Source organism: Chenopodium quinoa, unplaced genomic scaffold, assembly GCF_001683475.1.
Source record: "Chenopodium quinoa cultivar QQ74 unplaced genomic scaffold, ASM168347v1, whole genome shotgun sequence".
NCBI lineage: Eukaryota > Viridiplantae > Streptophyta > Magnoliopsida > Caryophyllales > Amaranthaceae > Chenopodium > Chenopodium quinoa.
Genome location: NW_018745195.1, coordinates 570,695 through 595,697, shown reverse-complemented (window position 1 = coordinate 595,697; position 25,003 = coordinate 570,695). Strand labels below are relative to the sequence as shown.

The window sequence follows — 25,003 nt, the reverse complement described above, 5'->3', positions numbered from 1 at the left end:
CCACCCACGACTACCCTCCCCACCACCAGCCACAGCATCCTCCTGGAACCCCCATCCCCGTCGGTTGCCCAGAAACCCTTCCCCCGTGCCGACGTCACTCCCCTTCCGCCTGAAACCACAAAACCCCTATACACCGCCAGCTCCGCTGCGACCACAATTCAACACCCCTGTACACCGCCAGCCAAAGTCAGCAATTCGCACAACAATAGCACCAATCCGTCATCCATTTGCTCCAATACACCATCAATTATAGCAAGTCGGGTTACGAGGGTGGGGGAGGGCCGGATAGGGAGTTTATGCGATGGGGAGTAGTTTTTTTTAGGGGTTTCAATTTAGGGTAAGGTGGTGGCCTGGTTTGGTGGTTCAGGGGGTAGGGAGAAGGGTTGCGCTGGCGTCGGTGAGGGGGAGGGGGAGGTATGGGCGCTGGTGAGGGTGGGGGTGGGCCGGTTAGGGGGTTTATGCGATGGGGAGTATTTTTTTAGGGGTTTCATTTAGGGTAAGGTGGTGGCCTGGTTTGGTGGTTCGGGGGTAGGGGGAAGGGTTGCGCTGGCGTCGGCGAGGGGGAGGGGGAGGTATGGGCGTTGGTGAGGGTGGGGGCGGGGACCAGGGCTGGGCTTTTGGGAGGGAAGGCTGCCGGATAGGTGGATAGGACTTTTTTTTGTTTTAGTTTTAGTTTTTCTTTTTTAATTATTTTTTCAACTAATCACATAGTGACACGTGTCACTTAAATAAATAAAAACTTTTTAATAGGTTACCGGTCACTTGAGACTATTTTGAGCGAATGACCCATAAAATTCGAATTATAAAAATAATCCATAGTTGGGAATATTTTTTGCGAATAGGCAAAAGTTGAGATTATTTTTACCAATTGTTCCTTTTTTTATTTAATTTTTTTTAATCATGTAAAATTACATTTGCGAGTCAAAGAAGTAATATTTATGTTTGTTGGAATCAGTTCTATATCATAGCAATTTTTATTAGACGTTTCAAAAATTCAAACCATAAGTCTATAACACCTTATTTCAAAGTGAAGAGAGCAAAACATCATAATAAATATGTTAATATATACGTGAAATATATACGTGTCACTTAACATATAGTCCCCTTGTCACTTGAAATATATAAGAAAAAAACAAACGAGAAAAAAGTACGCAAAAGAAAGAAGTTACATTATTTAAAAGCTAATCATGATTCATAATGTATAATGAAGCAATTCTTTCAAACCTCTGTAGTCTGTACAAAAGGGTTCCATAAAGGAAAAAAAACCATGCTGAATATTTGTCTGGTAAAAGCAAAATCAATCAATAAATCAACGGATGAAACGATCCAAAGATCAAAACTTGAATGGAATTCAGGTATCATCAACTTGAGAATGGAACACAAAGCTCGGAAACGTAATTGTAATTTCCCTGCCAAAAAACAAATAAGAAGATCAGGAAATAAAAAAAACGACAATTCTGCTATTCACTTATCCAGCAATCAAAATTGAAAATCTTTCCTTGAAGTTAAGGGACTATCATGGATTCATAGTATTATGATTAATGAGTCTAGCAATTGAGTGGACTTACTGCAAATATTGAAGGGTCATGTTCTTCAGCAGTGAAGGATGTCGGTAGACAAGGGTTCTCCATTCTTCTTTGTCAATCTTACCATCTTGTTTGGTATCTGTTTCAGCGAAGGTCTGCACGAAGAATCATGAATTAGTTATAGTCCCAACAAGTCAGAGACTAAAGTCCACACGAACTTCTTTAAGCACATAAATTTGTCACCTAATTTATAAAGGGGTGAAAGGAAAAATTGTTTGGCTGTAAATAGTTTCCCAAGGGTAGAAAACATTTCGGTTAATACATTGCTCACTAGATATTACACCTTCCTCCACTCCTCCCTTCCATCCCGTTGTTTCCACTTCCTTCTATCAAGGAATCAAACAAAGGAAAATGAAATTGAAACCTGATTTATTTTTTTATTCTATCCTTCAAAAATACACAGCCTAACCTAAATGACAACAGAACAATATTTTAAAAGTACCTAAGAACCAAAATTTTTTAAAGGGAAAAAAGAGGGAGGGAGAGGTTGATGTTGACCTTGGTGATGATTTCTTCAATAACATGGTCTGCAAGATTCATACCAGTTTCAGCTAATGTAGCCACAACCATTTGCTTCACCTGTATAAATAAATGTTGGCAAGAACGCTCAACTCTGGGGAGACAAATCAAGAATAACATAGAGAATAACATTTGCTCAAAAAACAGTAGCAAGGGTAAGCCAGCAAATTTCAATATTTGATAATGCAAAATCAACAAGCGTATTGGGGATGGTTTCTGAACAATTATACTGATATTCTGTTACAAAATGTGAGTAGAATATACCACCATGATAGGACATAATGATTGAAATAAGAATTGCTACAACTGCTACAACAAGGACTTTTGCGATATGGTAAGTTTAATAATAGATGTCACCATAGATAGTATAGTATCCAATTGAGGAACTTTTCACAAATATCCTTCCTTCCAAAAAGAAAGCATCATTTTTTATCAGGCTAAGTTTCAGTAAATTCAAGAGATTTCAATAATGTTATTGACTGCTGGATATGGATGGCTAACGTTCAGTTTGATCAGAGTCAAGGGTAACATCATTCTTCTTAAAGAACCATAGCATAGGTGGAAGGGAAAAATAGACCTTCAAGCAATTCAACTAAGTTGATAGAGGAGAATCTTGTCAGACTGTTTAAGCATTTAGTCACCAACTGGACAATTGGAACTGAAGTACTAAGCAGTTTGCATTATGCATGTTTTGGAAAAAGGGGGGAAAAAAATCAAGCTTGATTGTTTAAGGAAAATGCCCTTAAACTACATAAGGATCACAATAATTTCAATTAGCATTAATGGCCATGACTGAAAGGGACTTAAAGCAAGGTCTGGCAGGACCAGATTGAAATCATCATTATATGGCTCACATGGCCAAAGTGTACCAAGTAACTAGGGTACAGTAGGGAGTCTAGGGATCAGAAGCAACCCTAATTTTCTCGGACTTGGTGGGTGACAGACTGGTATGTAATGGTCCCAGCCCTTGGGAATTGGCCCTTGTCATCAACCTCAGCCAATTCAAGAAACTTGGCTCTTTTATTCACTACTATCAGCAGAAAAGTTTCATACTTGTACTCGTACAGCAAAACCATACTTTGTGTTCTTTATTCCACCATTCCTTTTTTATTTATTCTTTTCTTATTGGGGAGGGAAGTCGGGAAAATGATGATGTAGGGAGTTCTGTCGGGGAAAGCTGTTCAAGTAATTCAGGTATAAGATATGAGTTTAGAAGCTTTCAAAAAAAAAAAAAAAAGGTACGAGTTTAGAATGGATAAAACCTATACCTTGTACTTGTTTAACAAAATATTAATTTTCATACCCATATCTCAAACCCACAAGATATAGGGTTTATAAACCCAGTGGGAGGTCGGTATGGCTTATACTACACCTTTAGGTATCAAATAAAGCCAAAGGAGTGTTAAATTGAGTGCAGCAATGTCACTTGTTTATTTGATTTTACTTGTGCTCCTTATCAAGGGCTCAAGAATTGGTTCCTCTTAAAGTAAAGTAAAAAAAAATAGAGACCTGCTTTGATCAACATATAATTACGACATCATGCTAATTGAAACCCAACATAAGATCTTTCAACATTTATATCTCTCTCCTACCTGGGTCACCTTTTTCACCTAGGGAGATGCCTTGCCTAATCCATTCATATTTTCAAGCCAATCGCTGGTCCAAGCATATGTAAGCTACGAAAAACTCTTTTTGTAGCATGAGTTTGCTGACCTAATGAATGAATGTCATATTGTCATGCTTTTGGGGTGGGGTGGGGGAGTGGGGAGTAACACATAAGTTTTTATTATGCATTAATCAACAGCCCATATTCAGCACGTCAGTATTTAGTAATCAATGACAAAACAGATGGAATTACAACTCACCTGCTCCCTCTCAATGTAACCTTGTTGCTTGAGATCATAAAGCTTAAAAGAAACTGCGAAAAATAGGTAAGCTTGTGTTATTAGAATCACACAAGAAAATCTATTGGTGTATGGAAATGCACAACAAGGATTCACCCCCTACTCTCCACAATTTTTGCTGTATATGGCAATTCATAATAAATAAGAACAATAACAAATACATATTGAAAAAAAGAAGCGGAAGTGAGCCAATGGGAAAGAAAAGTATCATTATAATGCTATAAAATAGGATGGCAACGGACATGATAAATCTATAACCATCTTGATGACATGCTTTCAGAAAGTTAGATCCCTAGATTGGTGGTGTTCATAATAAATAAGAACAATAACAAATACATATTGAAAAAAAAGAAGAAGCGGAAGAGAGCCAATGGGAAAGAAAAGTATCATTATAATGCTATGAAATAGGATGGCAACGGACATGACATATCTATAACCATCTGATGACATGCTTTCAGAAAGTTAGATCCCTAGATTGGTGGTGTTGCAAAGCAAAACTAAGACCTACAGCTTTCGACCTTCAGGCTTACTACCCTTAGTATTCTCTAATTTAGAATTGGGAGGACAACAAATTATCAACCATATAAAGAGAGACAGAGACATACAATCGATTTTTTGTTCGATGGGAGCTTGTGGATGGAATACAGAGAGTCCACGAGCGAACTCCTCAAAGCCTAAAACTCCATTGTGCTTTGTATCAAACAAGTCAAAGACCTGCAAAAAAAAAATGGTTGGTATTACTGAGAACCCTAAGAGATGTATCATCAAATATTGCTCAGAAAAATTAGAAATGGGCAAGCAAAGAAAAAGTATTCAATCCTCATGCGGCTAGACATTGAAGAGGACGCATTTGGATAAGAAAGAGTGTTCCACAGTTCATGGTTTGGAAGTATTTAACTTTCATGCAGGGGCACTTTCAGTTTTACCCAGAGGACTTACCCTATCAGCAAACAAGCTCTCCCTTCTATTGGTCCTAAACAAGGCCAATTGAAACTCTTCCTGCAAAGTACAACATGAAATTGGATTCAATCTCATCACGCCAGGATAACAGGAAAAAAAAAATAAAAAAAATAAAGCCAATATGTCTCCCACTATATTCTTTCCATCATGATTCATGAGACATCTTGATTTATATCTACTCCCTCTGTCCCTTAATTACGTCCCCGTTTGAGTTTTTTTACGGGAATTAAGGAAATTGGAAATTCCTCAAATCCCATGATTGCAAGTACAATTGTGCATGTGGTGTTGAAGAGAGAGATAAAAGAGAGAGAAAAAGAAAAGTTGGTCGAAAATTAATGAAGAGAGAGAATAAAAAAGTGTGATTGGGATTTGATGTCAAAAGGCATCAATAGTACAAAAGAAAAGAAAAAAGATGCCACCTCAGCAAAATAAAGGAGATAGGAGGAATGAAATAAGTTTTACTATATTGTCAAAAAGTACAACCTTTAAATAAAAAGATTCGCATATAAGCAAAACATTTTGAGCTCTCCTAAAAGGAAAACAGGCGCGTAATTAAGAGACGGAAGGAGTACCTTTTGATTTTTAGTGACATTATTTGACACGTTTTTCATTATACTCGTCATGCAAGACATTTAAGAAGTTTTTAAACAAACTCATTTATAGGAATGAGAAATTTTGTATTATTGGTGACCGTAGAGTGAGCATTAATTATATCTCTGCCAGATTTACATATTTAATTAATCCAGAAACATTTTCACATAATGAATAGCAAAGACTAACAAATGAAATATAGCCTTCAAAAAAAGGGTGTGCAAACCTTTTGGATGAGACCGTCATCAATCACAGCACTGCTGATTCGTTTAAAAAGCTCATAAAGTGCCTCTATCTCACTCACACTAACTGCATTGGAGAAGTTAACTCATTTAAGGAGATGTTATACCAGATCATAAATCAGAGCACAATGTGGTATAGTATACAGTAGTAACAGTGCACAGCCTTTTAATCATAAAGATTTTATACACTTCATTTTCTTATTTTTCCTATATATTCATTTTCCAAGGATTTTAAGGAGGATGACTAAATATTTGGATACTGTATTTGCAAGTGAATACTACTGAATAAAGATCACAGAAGCTTAACTTATAAACCATTCAGAATGCGGTTAAATATGTTAATGATTCACAAACTAAAGGCACAGGTCAATAATTTCTTACAGACAGTCTCCCTCGCTAGACGCTCAGGATCTTCAAGACCTCGCGGCGGTTTGGTACCATCAATTTCACAGCACCGCAAAATGGAAAGAAATAAATGCTGAATTCCATCTATACACTGCACCATGATAATTGCTGTAAATCAAAAGTCTCCATACCTGTTGGATTTAGCTAAAGGTTTAAATAGTTTGAATTATACTGGTATAAAAATTAAACCAGAAAAAAACATATACAACCTGTTTGGTGGACAGTAATAAATTAAGATAAATATAATAAACAGTATGCTGTTTTGTAAATAAAATCCCACGTCAAAATTGTCAATGTCCACGGTAAAATATTTCATAAATTTCCCTAACCACTCAATATTACGTCTAAGGTAGTAATGAATGGTAATAGAAATTCATGAAGAAAAGAGTTAATAAAGGAAGGAAAAACATCGCCATGAAAATCAGCATGAGACATACCATACAAAATTACATAAAAATTCTATTCCTTTACCATCAGTTATTAGCATCGACCAAAAGATCTGTTCGCTATATACTATAACGCACCTGTTTACCATTTCCAAATATTGCTGCTGACTTCAGTTGATTAAGATATTACACTGTAGAGCTCTCAAACTGATCTGTTCCAAAAATCAACCACAAGTTTATCAACCACACCAAATAGACAATAAAAAAGAAGACGCCCAAAGAATAGCACTTTTACTAAAGTAAGCTCTAACTTCACAGAAAGTTAAAGCATGCCTTTTATAACTACACTTTGTTTATAGAGTAAAAAAACATCTTGACTGATTTTCCTCCCTCAAGCATACTTCTGCCTCACAAAAAAAAATAAAAAATTAAATAAAAAATCTACATAACAAAAAACAATCTTGTCAAAAGATATTGCTAGCGATATTGGCATAGGAAGAAAATCTCAGCCTACGAGGGGTGAATACCAGTGGACAACACTGAAGGTTCTAATACCACAGATAGATACAGTTCGTAAGGTTGATCTGAAACGAGGGGATCTAAATCATTCTCTTATATTTACAAACAGATTACTTATAAAAATGCTGGACACTTGTACTCTTTTAATCATAACTTCTCCAAAACTAACACCAAGCCCTAGTAGGAAAGCCTTTAGATGAACAAGCAAACGTAATCATGGTGGACTCAACCAATCTCTCTGGCACTACAATCTACGGAAAGGAACAAAAGCCTGAACAAAAGCCCAAGGAGTCTTAGTTGTATAGAGTTGTTTTTCTTGTCATTTTAAGGTACTTCTCTTTGAAAGGATCTAGGATTAGGTTTTTCTACTACTTAACATGATTTGTATATCATATACATGCACTAGCTCGTAGCTCCTTTATGATGTATTTAATACCTGAATTTCAATAAAATCCAAGAAGAGAGGCAAATTATATGTTTGGGAGCACAAGCGTGTTTCTATTAGTTATTGACCCAGGTTTCCATAAAATATGAAGATTTCAAATATCTAGTCACCAAAATATGACTTGCAATTGCAACAGTCCAACTCCTCCTCCCACGTACATACCTAATCTCATAGAAAATTTTACCCCTGCCTGCAACCTATATATCAACTTGCTAAACCTTCCTACAGAGAACCTCCATTTTCATCTCTGCTTTCCTTTACTAAACCTTGGTTGGAAACAGGCGCCCACACCAACTCTGATATCAAAATTCCAGAATTGAATTCATAATGCATACAAGCAATTCAACAGGGATTGAATTACAACATTTAAAACTATTAAATTCAAATTCTGATATTCTAATCAGAGCTTTCAACCCAAAAGCAATCTAAGAAGACTACAAAAATCCCTTTCCAATTACATAATTCCGAACAGCTTCTTTTCACCACCCCGCCCCCTTCCCCCCAACAAAAGTGAAATGAAATCATATCCGATAATCATAATCAACACCCCAATGCCTACATTTCTACTTCCAAAAAAAAACTCAAACTTTTAAAAGGTGGCATTCAACACACTCACTCATTCCATATCTCCTGATAAACCACAATCTTCTACAACTCTTTATCATTGTAGTGTATCAAGCATCAATGCCACAACATATAAGTATCCACCAAAACGTAAATATCCCAACACACCAACCCGAAAAAGCCGAAACCCTAACTCTTTCCTGCTTTTCTCGCTGGTGTCTACACTCATAATCACACACAACAAATATACATACATATATAAACAAATAAATAATTAAAATAAGGATTATAAAAATTATACTAGTAAATAAAACTGAATTTCTGACAACGGATACTACTCTCTTTGGCATTCAATTAATGAATCATTGCAACAATGAACAATGCTCGTTTTCTGATTGAATTTTTCTAGAAAAGAACAATCACTTGCAGAAATGATTGAATCAACTAACGACAAAAGCAGAAGAGGAAAAAAACAACCAGAATTCCAGAAATCTCTATTTAACATAATCAAGATCTAATCTTTACAAAATTCAGACAAAAATTTAAGAGCTGAATGATTGAATAAAAACCCACAAACAAAAAATCATCAAAATTCAATCTTTCTTACAAAAAACCATCAATTCTGATCTCACAACAAATTCCCAGAACTTGAAATAAATCCTTCAATCTGTAAAAATTCAATCAATCCAGAAAAAACAACAGCAATTACAAGAAAGAGAAAAATCTCACCTTCCGATGATGAAGCAGCAGAGTCTCGAAGACAGGTAGGAGAGAGAAAGAGAAAAAAGAGAGAGAGGGGCACAACAACAGAGACAGACAGCTAAGTAGAGAGAGACAGAGAAGATGGTAGTGATTTTTTTTTTTTTTTTTTTGGGGGAATAAAAAATAGGGTATTGCTTGAGCTTGACTGAGTTGGGTTTTGTATACTGTTGATTTGGTATGAATCAAGGTTAGGTTTGGAGGGCCGGCAGTTGTACAAGGGGTGTACTCTACAATATTGGAGGATCCCAATTGAGGTTGGATTCTCCGTGGTTATGGACATTAATAGCGAATGTGTTGCGACAAATCGTTAATACGGGATATGAATGGTTTTTGTGTCGATATTTATAATTACGGCGAGAAGGACTAATTCCGTGTTAAACACTGATTAGTTTATTTTTGTGTTATTAATTTGTCATGTGTTTTTAGTGGTTTGGAGTTGAGTCGATGTAAGCATGATTGACTTCTATAGCTATACACTTGATACAACTGGGACTAAAACGATGTGGGCTAGAGACATTCATGTGATGAGCAACTTGTACTTAAATATACTTAAATATCATGCAAAATCATGTCACTAAATCATCGAGTAATTGATGACTTATGAATTTGATTATTAAATAGATCAACGAGCTTTTCTTATATTTCTTGATTGCATATTGATCATGTTTGCAATACTGGCAACATTTCTAAATGTTAGCAATGGCAATAACTTAAATGTCTTATCTTTAAGCTTTGTTGTAGAGTATGCGTTTAAGATAGGTAAGTACTATAAGAGTTATGCATGATTAGAGAATTAGCTTTCATGTTACGTCCTAATGCTCTTAAAATGTGTATTTGTTAGGATGAATGATTATAAGTTCAGTACAGATTTTAAATCATTCATTTTTTTTTACATGCACGGATTTTTCATTGTTTATTGGATGTGTCATAATAATGAGTGATGAACTGTTTTGTGAATATTATTCATGTCTATTACTCGATATATCCTTTTAAGGTAACTTATCAAGCATACTTATGACTTTTCAACCTTATATAAATGACTTTATTAAAGCATATATAGTTTCTTACTTTCTTTCCTTAATAATATAATATTATACAAATTTAAAATCATGTAATTCCTTTTCATTGGTATTTCGGCTATATGTAATAGTAGCTGATAGCTAATCCAAATATTACGTTGTTACAGTTTTAACATGATAGTATATCAGGTTCAATAAGACGAGACCAATTCAAGTATTTACAATTTTTGCATTTTATAATAAATATATCAAGTTTAATAATAATGGAGGCTTAGTACATGAATATTTAAAACATACATGGATATTGCCATAGGTTAAAAAATTGAAGTTAGTATTTTTGTTATCTTCTTTGAGTTCTCTCGTCCATTTCCCCGCCGTAAGCTTTCTTCAACAACTCCTCATGTCATCCTTAAAGGAAGTAGTAGATAGGGAAATGGATAGAGAAAAACAATTTCTAACAAAGGCAATATGTATTTTTTTCATGAATGTAGGAGTAAAGTCCAATACGACCTCAAAATTTTTCATTGCCTCTAAATTTTTGAATGATAGGGTTTGAAGAAGTACCAAAAGTTATGCTAGGATTATCCAAGTACCCTTTCGAGCAATTAAGAGATAAGAGGTTTTCTTCTTTAGAAAACATAGAAAAAGTCTTTCTATCTCTTTTGAAACATCTTGAAGGTTAATTGAGATACTATATAATGAGCACCTAGTTTATCTCACACATTTCATAGCAGTTATACTTTTTTCATTCTAATAGTACTTATTTGAAAGATATACTCACATTGTTTATTCTTATCAAATACTTGTATTTGACAATTTAGTAAATTTGGAAGATATGGAGTATTGCTATAGTAGAGCTTGTAGATATAATGACAAAATAGATATGAAACATATATGGCTGAAACTGAAAAGAATTTAATCTTAAAGCCGATCACAATTGGCTCATCTAGATTTACTGATGTGAATTAAGAGGCTTATTCTTTTGAAGGTTCCAAGACAAGCGTGTGGTGGTGTGGTGGCGGCGATAGATATGAAAAGAATGATTTTAAAGATTTAGTTTATTTCTAGAGTTTTTGCTTGTAAGTTTTTACCTTTCACTTGAAAGGGTTTTTCTTGGTTTAAGCACTTAGGATAAGATTAATTTTCTGTCATTTAGTTGCTATAAACTTCCTAAGGTTGTTAGGAAAGTTTTTAGTTAGTTAATTAGAGTTTGATTAGGATAAGTTTTCCTATTCTAGTTAGAAGTAGTAATTTTATTCTAGTTAGGATACTTGGGGAACAAGGTTAGGGGTTAGTCCTAGTCCTTGTAGGAGTAGAATTAGTTGCCTCCTATGTTTATAAATAGGGGTAATTTTCGAGAGATTATTATTGCATTGTTTTGAGTTTAAACACTTGAGTTTTAATTGATGGATTTCAATTGCTGTTTTGCTTGTTTTAGTTAAAACATTCGTTTAGGTTAGTTAATTAGGTGGATTCTTAGTTAATTAATCTAGTTTCTTGTTTAATTCTTGGTGGATTTTCCTGTATAGAATTAAGCTTGATTCATATATTTGTGTGTTTTAGTTTTAGGACTAAAATTCACATCATTTGGATTAATTAATTAGGTGGATTCTTGGTTAATTAGTCTTAGATTTTGCTTAGTTCTTGGTGGATTTCCTGTATAGAACGAAGCTTAATCATATCCCATTGTGAAGATTGATTTTCGGATCAAAATTCACATCATTTACAGCCAGAAACAGAGAAACGTTCATTCTAAACCTGCTCAAATTATCGAGTTTGGCATAAATTTTCCATCCCGAAAGCAAGATTGCCAAAGTCAGGCTTAAGATTAATCTTTTCAGCTAAAGTCCAACCTGACCTATGATCACCTCTAATTTACTTTCTTATTTTTTTTTTTTTTTTTTTTTATAAAAACTCAAGTAGCACTAGAATTGAAGATTACCTAACCCATCCCGGACCATCTTAGTTTTGACCGATATGATCGGATTTGAACCGAACAAGTGGCTCTCGAGGTGAATGTGGGCTTGATTTACTACACAGTCTAGTCTGGCTACAAAAGTACCACGAACACCGCCCCCAAATTAACAGGGCTTCATATAAACCCCTTTAATCAATCAGATGTACGATTAACAGAATCAACGACACGTGAGACAGCCAAAATTCTCTCGATAATACTCCGTAATTTTTTTCTAGGGTTCTTACGTTTTCCCCCAATTCACTCCGTACAAATTCAGATTTTCCCCAAAAAATCCGCGAAATCACAATAAACCAATCGTCGAGAAAATTCGATTATTTTGGGATTTTTTTTTCTAACTAGTAGCAGAAGAAGAAGGTGATTTCAATTTTGAGAGTGAAGCAATCAAATTGAAATGGGGAAGAGGAAAGAGAGAAGATTAGCTGCGAAGATTGGTGCTGGTCGCAGAGTTAAGCTCGATCTCTTCGCTGAACCCGCTGGTTTGTTTATTTTCTCTGTTTTAGGGTTTTGAATTCTAATTTTTGGGTTTAATTTGTTGCCGAGATTGGAAATTTCCGTGTTCAATTGGAAATTTTAGGAGTTGCAAATAACTGAAATTGATTGATTGATTTACTACTACGGTAGTTTATTATGATTTTTGGAGTTAATTAATTCAGAGGGTTTTGTAAGCATTGGTTTTGATTACTGTATGTTGTAATTAGCTTGATTTTGCTGGTTTAAATTGAAGTGTTTGATGGTAATGTTGTTGTTGAACGACTAAAAGTTGGAACTATAAAAGTACGAATATTGAGTTTCAATCTTAGTTAATGACCTCTTTCTGTTGGTAAATGTAATTTATTGTAAATCAAATTATTCGAGACCACTATGTTAGGCGATTAGAACTTTCTACGGGTTTCCTTGTTTTGTTGGAATAGTTTTAATTCTCCTGGTGTCAATGCTAAGATATGTTTTTAATTTGGAAAATGACCTCTTTCAGTTGGAAAATGTAATTTTGTTGTGAATTGTGTTATCCGAGACCACTATTTTAGGTGATTAGAGCTTCATTATGGGTTAATATCCTCTTTTTGTTGGAATAGTTTTAATTTTCCTGGTGTTAATGTTAAGATATGTTTTAATTTGTTATGGTGGTTAATTACATAGGAGATTTGGGTGGCACCTCTGCAAAAGATGAAGATGGAAAGGATGTGGACAGCAAACATGATCCTGAGTTGTCAAATTCACCCTCTTCTTCAGGTGGGTTCTGTCGGTTTTCTTCAAAAGGATTTTGTAGAGAAGGCATGAGTATACGACATTGTCTTCATGGAAATATGGGTTTTTGATATAAGAAATATTGCTTTTCCTTCCAAGTATCTGTTTTCAGAATGTAGAGTGGCTGTGGTGTTACTAACATTCACTGGTGAGATAAGCCCTGTCCTGCCACTGTGATACAGTGAATGTCTTCCTACATGTAATGCTGTTTCAGGCAGCATCGCAGCATTATGGAGAATTGCAAGGGAAATATTTTCTTCGGTTCGTATATCTCTCACTTCATTAGCATCACACCTTGCTGACGTTTCTTAATGTGTATCAGGTTGGTGGTGAACAGATAATAAGTGCTCTTATGCCAGCCCATTTGTTCAGTTATTTGGACTTCATTTGCTCACTTTGGCACTTTTGCCTTTTTCCTATCCCTGTTGCCTCTATATGCTTTTGTGCGATGTTCTTTGCTGTTAGAATTGTATGGATGTTGCACAAGTTTGTAATTTTTTGAAGTCGTGTTTCAGGTCAACCACCAGAGAACCCTCTATCACTGCTTGGTCAATATAGTGATGATGAATTGGATGATGGATTAAATGAAGAAGCTACTAACTCGGATGATGATAAACAGGTTACTATTAACTGGATGACCTAGCATTATGAGCTTGATTTTGAGTATGATATATTAGAAATGTAGATTTCTATACCAATTTTGAACATATGGTTTTTAAAATATACACACTCTTAACATTAAGGGAAAGTTTAATGTCAACCTTCTGTAATGATTATGTGTACTCATCATCTGTACTTACTTTAATTATTCAGATGTGTTTCTCCTTTAAAACTAGGAATCTGACTTACAAGACCTTTTTATTCTAAAAATCTTTTAGCTTCTTGTGGGGCTGATGTTTATCTGGAGTTGGTAGTTAACAGTGAAATGAAGCATGTAGAACTGTAAAAGTAGTGTCTCTTCCAAACTTTCAGTCTACTTCCATGGGTCTGACTTATTTATATATTGAATGTGCTAGCTTTGTCTTTGGACTCATGTCTCATTTTTAACAGGCTAATGACTCTGCCTGCGAGCCATTTGAAGAGGGGGAAATTGTTGACATTGAGGACCATTCTTCTCTAACGGCTCACAATTTGGGTGTGGGGAAAGATTCTGTCTCTGCAAATGCTTCACCAATAGCAGAGGCTGATGCTGTGAAGAGTAATATGGTTAGTTCGGACGAGAAAGGTCATGAAGGTATCGAGAACAAAGATCATGTTCCTGTGGCTTCTGATACGAAAACCTCTGAAGGTAGGAGTTCCACATGGAAAATGGTGTTGCATGAAGAGAGCAACAGATACTATTACTGGAACACCGTTACTGGAGAAACCTCATGGGACATACCTGAAAGTTTGGCCCAGGATGCTGCATTTCCTAATGAACTTGAAATTTTGGGGACAGATATGAAAGTGAATGCAGCTCCAGCTGCTCCAGCTTCTTTTGGAGCAAATTTGGATAACTATTCGGCAAGTCAAGGTGTAGGGTACACTAGTGAAATTTCGGGTCTGAAGGCCATGTATGAACAAGGATCGATGGTAGATCAATCTCTTGGGCAAGCTGGAGTTGATGGAAGTCAGTTTTTGGGGGGCTTCCCTGTAGTTGGTGCAGTTCCTTATGGAGCCTCCTCTCTTGGGAACTACTCTTTATCTGGACATCTAGATCCTAGTGGTGGGAGTTTAGCTGCCAGTAGTTATGAGGGACATGATCAGAGTGCATTAACCACAGAACAAGGGGCTGTTGATCTTCCTTCACAACTTTTGAAAAATGGTGAATCATTGCTAGAGAAACTGAAGCTACTGCAAAGGTAGGGTACTAATTTGTTTGTTTTAATACCAAGTTTTCATCACAATGTATTTTCTATTTAGTAATTTTTTGGATCGTAAAGTATTTGGTTTATTTCTTGTTATTTGTTTCAGGTCTGGGGTAGACTCTGTTGAACATGGTTGGTTATCCAAATATATGTTGGAAATTGAGATTCGGCTTTCTGATATTAGGTGTCTTTTACCCTACGGGATGTCATTGGTTCCGTTTTGGATGCACGTGGAAAGACAGTTAAATCAGCTTGAAAATGCTTTCAACACTGAAGTTGGGAACCATAATAATAAAGTTAGTGTATTGCACGTGTCAACTGAAGGAAAGGAGGCTAATCTGAAAGTTGGAGGGGAAGCTGAGGTGGATGCTAGTATGAGAAAGCTGTCTCCTGAAAATTTTGTTGAGGCTGTGCACAATGTGGATACATCAGTGATGGCTCAGAAAGATATACATGATAAGGCTTTGGATGATGGCATCTCAAATGTTCAGCAATCTTCTCTACAAGACCCTCCTGGACATCAGCATTCTGGAATTGAAGGTGATAGAGAATTCGATGAGCCTGCAGTTTATGGCAAAGCGACTCCGAATTTCGAATTTCAATCTAATGAAGATGTGGACATGGATATTGACATGGAAGTTGAAGATCAAAGCCCTGCAAGGAAAAGGATTGTTGATATTGGAGATCAATTGGCAGCCCATTCAGGGGAATTAGTTCAGACAAATGTTCCAATGGCAGGGATTTCCCCAATACCAGAAAATGAATTTTTTATTCCACCTCCTCCACAAGAGGAATGGATTCCCCCACCCCCCCCTGACGAGGGGATTCCTCCTCCCCCACCTGATGAACCTCCCGAGTCTCTATACCCACCACCACCCCCATCTGAACCAGAACCAATGCCATCTATGTATAGTGAACAACACAGTAATACTTACATAGATCCCAGTGGGAACTATTATGGAAACACAATCACAGATTCAACAGGCACAGTTTTTTATGAGCATGCTGATGCAAGTCAGATAGCTGCCCTTGCTCCCCCAGCTTATTATGCTGCCGCCTCAAATGCTCAGTCCACTCCTGTGCTAAATCCTGTTGATTCTGCAGTGTACTATGGTGTTCCTAATGGGGCATTGCCAGTAGTACATGTGCCCACTACTATGGGACCTTCTAATCTCCTGGAAGCACCAGGTCATTCAAATTATGATCCTCCATCTTCTGAGCAAGTTGGGACAGTAGATGCAGTGGCAAGGGCATCTTCTTTGTCGAAACAATTTGTAGACCCTGTTGCCCCTGATGCTGAGCCTGATATTGCCCCTACTCAATTGTCCTTAACTTCTGTATCATCTGCTCCAGCAACTGTATCCTTAAAAGATTTTGCTTCAGCTCCCTCTTACAGTGCTGCTGCTACTTGTGTTACGGTCACGGGTACATCTGTTGCTGTTCCTGATGCATCTGCTGCATTCTCAAAGGTGCAGCCTAAAGGTAGTGTTTTTGTTCACAATTACTATTTCAGGGTTTTGGTAGCAAATTGCAAGGCGTCTGCTCTCTTCGGGAACAGACAAGTTGAGCTAACGAATTGATAGACATTACAATTGAAACTGCTATTCATGCTCAATTTCCAACTTGCTATTTGAAACAGTAGAACCTAGTTAAAAAGTATGATATAAGTCAAACATTGCTAGTGTGTGGAACTGTGAGAGTGTGAGCAGTAGTTATTCTCTTTTTCATATGGGTTATGAGAGGATAATGGTAAGCATAGTATAGAATTCCCTTTCGATCTAGGTTTGACCATATTGACTTCTCACAGGTATCAGGGAGGATAAACACTTGTACAGAACTACAGAGTTGAATGAGTACTATGTTAATATAGTGGAGGAGTTCAGAATTTTATATCAATGGATTTTTATTTTTTATTTTTAACCCAAGAGGTCAATGCTCTGGGATAACTCAACATAATAAGATGGGCAAATATATTGGGTCAATGCTCTGGGTTTGCTCATTTCTTATTTTTCTTTGAAGAGGGTAAAATAGGCAAAATCTGGTATCAGCAAATTATTCATCTATTTCTTTCTCTTGTTGCTGCAACATGATTGATAGTTGTAAATTAGTATTGCCTTTGCATCCTACTCTCACTATTATTCTTGGAGATTATTTTTTTTATCATCTTGCAACTTTGATTGGTACCTTCTCGAAGAAAATTGTTTCTTTCGAGTCTTGAAGGTCTTTTGGGAATAATCTCTCTACTGGCTTGTACTGATTAGAGGTAAGCATGGTTGTGTATGGAATGGGAACTTTTTAGACCCTATCACAGTGAGTTTTCACATTGGTAATTGTTATCTTATTATGAATTATTGCTATGATTGGATGTATAATCCTCAATGCAAGGTTATCAGCACTCACACATTTCCCTTTTATGCAGCTGCACGAATGAAAAAACCAAAGGTTTCTGTAAATTCTTCTTTAAGGTCTAACAAGAAAGTGTCCGGTTTAGTTGACAAGGTGAATTTCTGAACGATGGTTCTTTGTTGTTATTCTAGCTCATCAAAAAGGTATGTTTAAGATATGATGAGTAATGTTGTGTATATTTTCATTGAGCAGTGGAAGGCTGCAAAAGAGGAGCTACAGGAAGAGGAAAAAGAGGAACGTAAAACTCCGTTGGAAATGCTTGAAAAGAAGAGACAACGAGAAATAGAGGTAACAATTGAACCATTGCTGATTTTTTGTGGTACGGCATGAATGTGCGATGCGTTATATTGTCAATCTAAACTGTTGGACTTGACTGCAGGGATGGCGTGCCCAGCAGATTGCAAGTGGAGAGGCTAAAGAAAATGCAAATTTCCAACTGCTTGGAGGTGACTGGTAAGCAAGCCTTAAAATGCTTGAATAATCCCATTCTAAAATTCAGAATACAATCCAAAGTTACCCTGTAGCTTTTTCATTTGTAAATTATTTAAATTTTTTATAAAAATCATTTGTAAGACTGGCCATTTAGTGGCACTTATGCAGCCTTGCTTAGCTGAGATAGAGTAAGAAGGAAAAGAAATGCATGAAGCATGTGCCCGCCATTTCTGCCTAATCTTATTTGATAACACTGCAGGCGTGAACGCGTGAAGCGCAAGAGAGCTCAGAAAGCAGCTGCTGTGGGGACAACCTCAGACAATGCGGATGATGGATCCAAGCAGCCTGATATGAATGAACTTTCAAGAGATCTTTCTCCTGGGTGGCAGGTATGTCATGCAGACTCAGCTCCAGGGATCAATAATTTCTGATTGATATGTAGTAAAGAGATTATTGGTGTTCAAATCTAATATTATTGCCATTTTTATGTACTTTGCAGGCTTATTGGGATGATTCGTCTAAGCAGGTTTACTATGCTAACTCAAATACCTCAGAGACTACTTGGACTAGACCAACGAGATAGAGACTCCAATCAAACTCGATCCCTTTTGATTGTTATTGTAATTGTGCTGGCTCCTTGTTAGTATCAGAGGGTATTGCTCACTGTATATTAGGATTTTACGCAGTTGATTTTAGATTGATAGTTACGCTGTACTCTAAAACATCTTGAAGGCAATTTTCCCACAGCCTACATTTTAATGCAAATATGTTTTGATCAAATCTGGTGTTTCTGATGAACAGCAAGAAATAAGTCCCCCCTCTTTTTATTTTATTTTATTTTATTTTTAAATGAAGTATTAGAGCGATCCCATAAATCCAACTACTGTTATTAACTAGCAGAGCCACATTAAAATTTTGGAATCCATTTCTACCCCAAGGACCACGGTATGCTCTACCAGAATTTTGGGGGAAAACATTCATACAAACTCGCTCTGTAGAAAAAGAGGTTTCCCACCGAGCAACAAAATGCGCTACCACATTCCCACCCCACTTTACATGAGTACATTTAAAAGAAACAAACTCTCTGCTAACACTACTAATATCATCAAAAAACAGAAAAATAGGAGCAGCCCCATCACGTTTGTGTTGAATAGCACGAACGACATTCCAAGCATCACTCTCCAAAATTGACATTCTGATAACCTATCCTTTTAGCCAATTGAGGCAGCAGCACCAGCTTCCGCAAGAACAACAGGCCAGCTTGCACGGATTTTCTTCACAGCAGCTACAAGTAAACTCCCCCCGCTGTCACAAATCACTACCCCAAAACTAACACCCACACCATTACAAATGTGGGCATCCACATTGATTTTCACAGAGCTATCGGGGGGAACCCATCTTTCAATACCAGGATACGCACCAGCACTTCTGTTTGGCATGCAGACCTTTACATTTGTAAGCAACATAATCTACACCATATTGAACAAAACCTGTAGCCACTTTAGATGCATCCAAACCAGCAGCCTCGCCAAATACTTCTTTGTTCCTGCAATGCCAAGCCGCCCAAATCAGAGATGCAAACACCCTCAACTTCTCTTTCTCCAATCGTGCAGCCACCCATTCAAACCTCTCAGCAAAAGATGCATCAGGAGCATCCCTCAGCAAATCAACAAACTCACTCACCCCCCATATAACAGAAGCGTGCTTGCACAAGAAAGTAGCATGGATAATTGACTCATCCCCTCTCCCACAGATATTACAGCATTTAGTGGGGCAAATGTGACGCTTGTAGAGTGTTTCCCTCACCCCAAGACTTCCCTTGCAGGCCCTCCATAGGAAGTGGCTTACCTTTGGTGGACCACCCAAATTCCAGACCAACTTCCACAGCCCCGTATTGCTGCCATTTGAGAGTAATTCCCACGCTCTCAGGCACCCGAGTCTGCCTAACCAATATCCAGACTTGACAGTGTAGATACTATCCGATGTTGGCCACCAGTATCTAACATCACTTGGCCACCTGATAGATAGAGGAGTGTTAAGAATTGCATCCTTGTCTTCATCAGCAAACACAGAATCAATCAGCTCTGCATTCCACCTACCCCCCTCAAAATCAATTAACTCGCACACACGCATGTCCAGGTCTGAATCCGGGAGAGGAGTAGGAACATAATGCCACCCCTTACCATTAATCCAAGAATCATCTTACACTCTAATGGAGTTCCCATTTCCCACACGCCATTTTAATCTATCAAGAAGAAGCGGTTTTGTCCCCCATAAGCTTCGCCAACTATAGCTAGGATCATAACCACGAGAAGCACTCAAAAAATCGGAGTTTTTGAAGTACTTTGCTTTCAATGTAGCATATAACAATGAGTCCCCATCTCTACACAACCGCCAACATTGTTTTGCTAACAACGCGTGGTTAAAGCATTTAAAATCCCTAAATCCCATTCCACCCATCGATTTTGGTAAACACAAATTCTCCCAACTATGCTAATGCATTTTCTTCATCGCATCTCCCGACCCCCACCAAAAACGAGCCAAAATTGAATGTATTTCATCTATGATACCTTCGGGAATTTTAAAGATGCTCATCATATACGTAGGGATAGCTTGGGCCACCGCCTTTATCAATACTTCCTTACCCGGGCGAGACAACAACTTCTCCTTCTATCCATGCATCTTCTTCCAAATTAAATCCGCTCTTTCAAACATGTAAAGACTGCCTTTTTCGACCTCCCCATAATGGTAGGAAGTCCAAAGTATTTTTCATGCTTGTCCACCTCCCTCGTACCAAGAGTTTCAACAATCAATCTTCCTTGATCCGATGAGACACTTTTGCTAAACGCGACTTCAATTTTGCTAAGATTCACTTCCTGTCCGGACGCCCCTTCATAGGTACTGATTATAGCAGCTAACTTGGAGCATTCTTGCAAGTTTGCCTTCGCGAATAAGATGCTATCATCGGCGAAAAAAGGTGTGAAATTCTCGGAGCACCCCTACATATGTGCGCCCCCTTAATCACCCCATCACACGCAGCCTTGGAAAGCAGAGATGAAAAAGCCTCGGCACATAATAAGAACAAGTACGGCGAAATCGGATCCCCTTGTCTAAGACCCCGGGAAGGCTTGAGATGCCCTGAAATCTTCCCATTACTCTTGAAGGAAAAAGAAACACTCGATAAGCTATTCAATATTCTTTTAATCCACGGCACACCGAATCCCATCTTCAACATTACTCTTTCCAAAAAACACCACTCCACCCTGTCGTAAGCTTTACTCATGTCAAGCTTAAGAGCCGCCGTTCCATCCTTCCCTTCTCCCCCACGCTTCATAGCATGAAAGATCTCAAAAGCAATAAGTGCATTATCTGTAATGAGTCTCTTCGGAACAAAAGCACTTTGTTGGACAGAAATTATAGAGCCAAGCATAGGTTTCAATTTATTAGGGTGCATTTGGAAAAGAGCCTCCCGTACTTCACAAAATCAATAACATCCCTCTACTATTCACTATTCATAGAAGCTCTGTGTTGTATTCTCTTTCATTTACTCTTTTTATTTAGTGCCCTAGTTTAATGGATTACGTATGTGTAAAGCCAAATTTTGATCTATAATACGTGTCTTAAATTAACAATAAGTGTAAATTATAAAAATTGATATTATGAAACTATATATGGAGACAATTATATCAAACTCTAAATGATTATATTTTTTATTATGCACAATTATATGTAAACTCTAAGCTGTAAGCTTGGTTCCAATTCTAGTATGTTTTTTTTCCAGGCTTTATGTGTTATTCCTATCTTATGTACTCCTTTCGTGTTTAACTGTTACACTTAACAAATGCGACTGTGTTTAAGTATTACACTTTTTTTGTTTTGGCAAAAAACTACATTTTAATATTATATCTTTCTCTTTTATAGTTCACACCCACAACTTTTTTATTTTGTTATTATTTTCTTCTTCTCGCATTCATTACTTTTCAATAAATTATAAACTCCACTATTTTTCTTTTACAATTTTTAAATCACCAATTACCCCCACTTACCTCTTATTTTATTTAAGGCAATTAAATTGCTTAAAACTATGTAGGTGTCGGTCAAAGTGTAACACTTATTAAAACACGGAGGGAGTATAAGATCTAGGCAAGCTTTATAATTTGCGCATATCTTGAAGCCTTCGATGAGTTATATTGTCATATCCTCATATTTCGCCTTGTGTTTAAAGCTATCTTTTGTAAAACAGTAATGGTTAATTTATATATTTTCGTCTTGTTTATGTTAAAATAAAATAATATGTTATCAGGCATCCAAGAACTTGTTTAGGTATGAATAGGATTTCATAAAAACTCATGGAATAATACACTCATAAAAAAAAGTGAATATGAAAAAAACCAATTACAATTAATTAACAACTAACAAATTTTAATTTAATAAAATATAAGACCATACATCATGATCACACACCACGTAAAAACATCTTACGAATTGCAATAAGACCGACCAAAAGACGTACAATTTTATTTTTTTTATAAGTAGAAAGACATTAATGAACTGAGACCTCTCACAAGTAAACCAACTAATCGGCTATAATGGTTGTTAGGTGTAATCCTTAGCTTGTTAGCCAATGTTTCCCATTGATTCGATAGAAGATTCAAAGTTAGCAATCTGAGAATCAACAAGATTGGTGTAACAGACGACGATGGTATACTGTTCAAAAAAGCACCACTAGGCGGCGATAGAGGGAGCTGATGTTGCGAGCCGCCTTGAGACTCCGTGGCCAACTGTATGAGATAAAGGACATAGGCTTCGAAAACCGAAACAAATTCCTTTCCTTGACAAAACTTAAGAATAGCTGCTTCCATTTCTCCAGGTGAACGTGTATCTATTATTTTACCACATCCACAATCAATTAGACGTCCATGCAACAAAGGGTTGTACGTACCATTTACAAGCTTTTCGACGTTGGTCTTTACTATAAAGTCTGTGAAATTCTTGACTACTTCTTCGTCTTGTGCTAGTGTAATGGCGGGGGTAACTTCACCATCGCAAACAGGAGGTGGCGATGGTGAAGTGGGAGCAGCCGTGAGGGCTGGAGTGGGAGCAGTCGCGGTGGCTGAAGTTGTGGTGGTAGCTAGGGACAATAATGTTACAAACATTATTATTCCTGGTACTATTTTTAGCACCTTTGGACCTCTCATATTGTTATATGTTGACAATAACGTAGCAAAATTGAAGGATTACTAACTTGGTTGTTGTAATATGATAAGATGCTCAAGTTTTGGGTTGATAACAATTAAGCTGTTTTTGTTCTTGTATTAATTTAATAGTAGTTTCACACTAGGCATTTTTTTTTGTTATTAATATTACATTATTACTAGATTAGTACCCGCGCGTTGGTGGTGATAATCATTTCTTTTATATCTTTTGTTGTTGATAACTTTTTAACATGACTTAGCTTGCTTTTTATTTTGTAAAAATAAGGTCTGTTACTCTATAAATATTAAAAAAAAAAAAATAAAGTTTGTTACTCTATAAATATTAAAAAAAAAAACATGTATACCATCTTTTTTTTTTTTTTAATGATTATAATTTAATGCTACATCATAATATTTACCATGTTAAGTTATTGAAAATATACTATTATGATGGTTAGAAAAAATATACTTTGTATAAAGTATTGCATTATCAAATGAGATTATACATTTAGAGTGGAAGCACAACAATATTGATGTCAAAGTCAGGTTTGGTTTTTAGTTTCACACCTTTTTTGTTCCTGTTTCTAGCAAATAAAATGAAAAGGCAAAAAAAAAAAAAAGAAGAGACATTATATGTAAATTTGGAGGGAAATTTTTTATGATAGCTTGATACATAAGACATTTTAGGAATTGATCACATCAACATGTTTTGTTTTAGTAATAGTTAATAAATGTCAAACATGAAGTTGATACATCGTGGACAAGTTGACAACTAACAATGACTAATTTTTGCACATTAGATTATTATATAAGTTGTAGATCCAAGAAATTGTATATAAACCAATTGCTCTACTACTAATTTGTCAATATTTTTTGTGATAAAAAAGACTCTACTAATAATTATTCCGTAATCGAAAGATTAAAATTGATCGAGAGCAACTCAATTGCATTGTAAATTATATTACTCCTCGTTTCTAAGCGGGATAAATTAATAAATTACCATGGATTATAAATCAAGAAAAGAGAGGCCTAAGGACAAAAATTATCGATCAATGGAAATTTTAATAGTCATGATATAAAATTAATTAAAAATACAATGATACTACCATGTATTAAATCGAGGATACATAATACAGTAGGAGGAACCTAAAAGTAAACGTATCTATCAAAAACAATTGATCAAACATAACAAAAACAGATTGGGAGTTTTTTTTTAACATAATCAACTATATTATTCGAACTAGTCAACTAAATGATGCTTCAAGAGTTCATGCTTGCTAGTAAGTTTTCAAATTGAGATTTATTAATTACGATAATTTGGTTAACGTCTAAAACTTAATTTAATTCTGAGTAATTTTATAGAATATTGATCGTGTGGGCAACATATGCAAGGCATAGATGGTGCAATTTGCATTTCATAAACACACATTAATCCCACATAGTCATTATTATTTATTAATCATGTAGTACTAATCAATTGATTAATTATATCTTTTCATTTTTTTTATTTGGAAGGTAAACGTTATTCCATGGATAAAGTCGATTAGTCAACATTAGTGCGAGAGAATGTTGTTGAAGTTTTTTTAGCATTATAACATACAAGGAGCCCCAATGAGGTTTTAATGGCCTAATAGTTAAGATCGAAGGCTAGTGTACGTTAGGTCATATTTTTAAAGTCTTCACTCTATTTGTAATTTATGGTTAAATCGGGTAAAAAAGTAAAAATATAAAAAATAAAAACATTTGGGAGTTGAATTTTCATAAATAGACTTCAAAATTTATTCCAACAATAATATCACTCTTTATTGCTCAAATGATTATAATAACTCCGTTTCTTAGTAATTGCATCATATTAACTCAACAAATTAAATATTATAAAATTTATTTTTATATTAGTAAATAAACATGGTCAATGTTAGTACAAGATTTAATGTAAAAAGTCAAAATGATGCAACTATTGAGAAGACATATGGATTATATACAAAGATGTATCGAACT

The 25,003-nt window shown here is 36.0% G+C and overlaps 2 protein-coding genes across 7 annotated transcripts; one reads left to right on the top strand and one right to left on the bottom strand.

The window, feature by feature from the left end:
- Positions 1–1,077: 1,077 nt before the first annotated feature.
- Positions 1,078–9,006, bottom strand: LOC110710983 (calcineurin B-like protein 2). Its single transcript, XM_021889335.1, has 10 exons — positions 8,851–9,006; positions 6,732–6,805; positions 6,184–6,338; positions 5,787–5,869; positions 4,949–5,008; positions 4,615–4,723; positions 3,971–4,023; positions 2,085–2,165; positions 1,569–1,681; positions 1,078–1,409 (listed from the first exon to the last, which is right to left on the bottom strand). Exons 3-10 carry the CDS (start codon positions 6,305–6,307, stop codon positions 1,352–1,354), a joined length of 681 nt encoding a protein of 226 aa, XP_021745027.1. The 5' UTR covers positions 6,308–6,338; positions 6,732–6,805; positions 8,851–9,006; the 3' UTR covers positions 1,078–1,351.
- A 3,007-nt stretch (positions 9,007–12,013) lies between these two features.
- Positions 12,014–18,590, top strand: LOC110711023 (formin-binding protein 4-like). Of its 6 annotated transcripts, none has more exons than XM_021889390.1 (11): positions 12,014–12,325; positions 13,018–13,110; positions 13,238–13,386; positions 13,641–13,744; positions 14,176–14,966; positions 15,079–16,454; positions 17,392–17,471; positions 17,571–17,666; positions 17,758–17,831; positions 18,070–18,199; positions 18,310–18,590. In XM_021889390.1, the coding sequence occupies exons 3-11, from the start codon at positions 13,356–13,358 to the stop codon at positions 18,391–18,393; spliced, it is 2,766 nt and encodes a 921-aa protein (XP_021745082.1). In that variant the 5' UTR covers positions 12,014–12,325; positions 13,018–13,110; positions 13,238–13,355; the 3' UTR covers positions 18,394–18,590. The 6 variants fall into 6 exon arrangements, with proteins under 6 accessions (XP_021745082.1, XP_021745081.1, XP_021745080.1 ...); XM_021889389.1 differs by having other exon boundaries at positions 13,225–13,386; XM_021889388.1 differs by having other exon boundaries at positions 13,018–13,386.
- Positions 18,591–25,003: the final 6,413 nt, after the last annotated feature.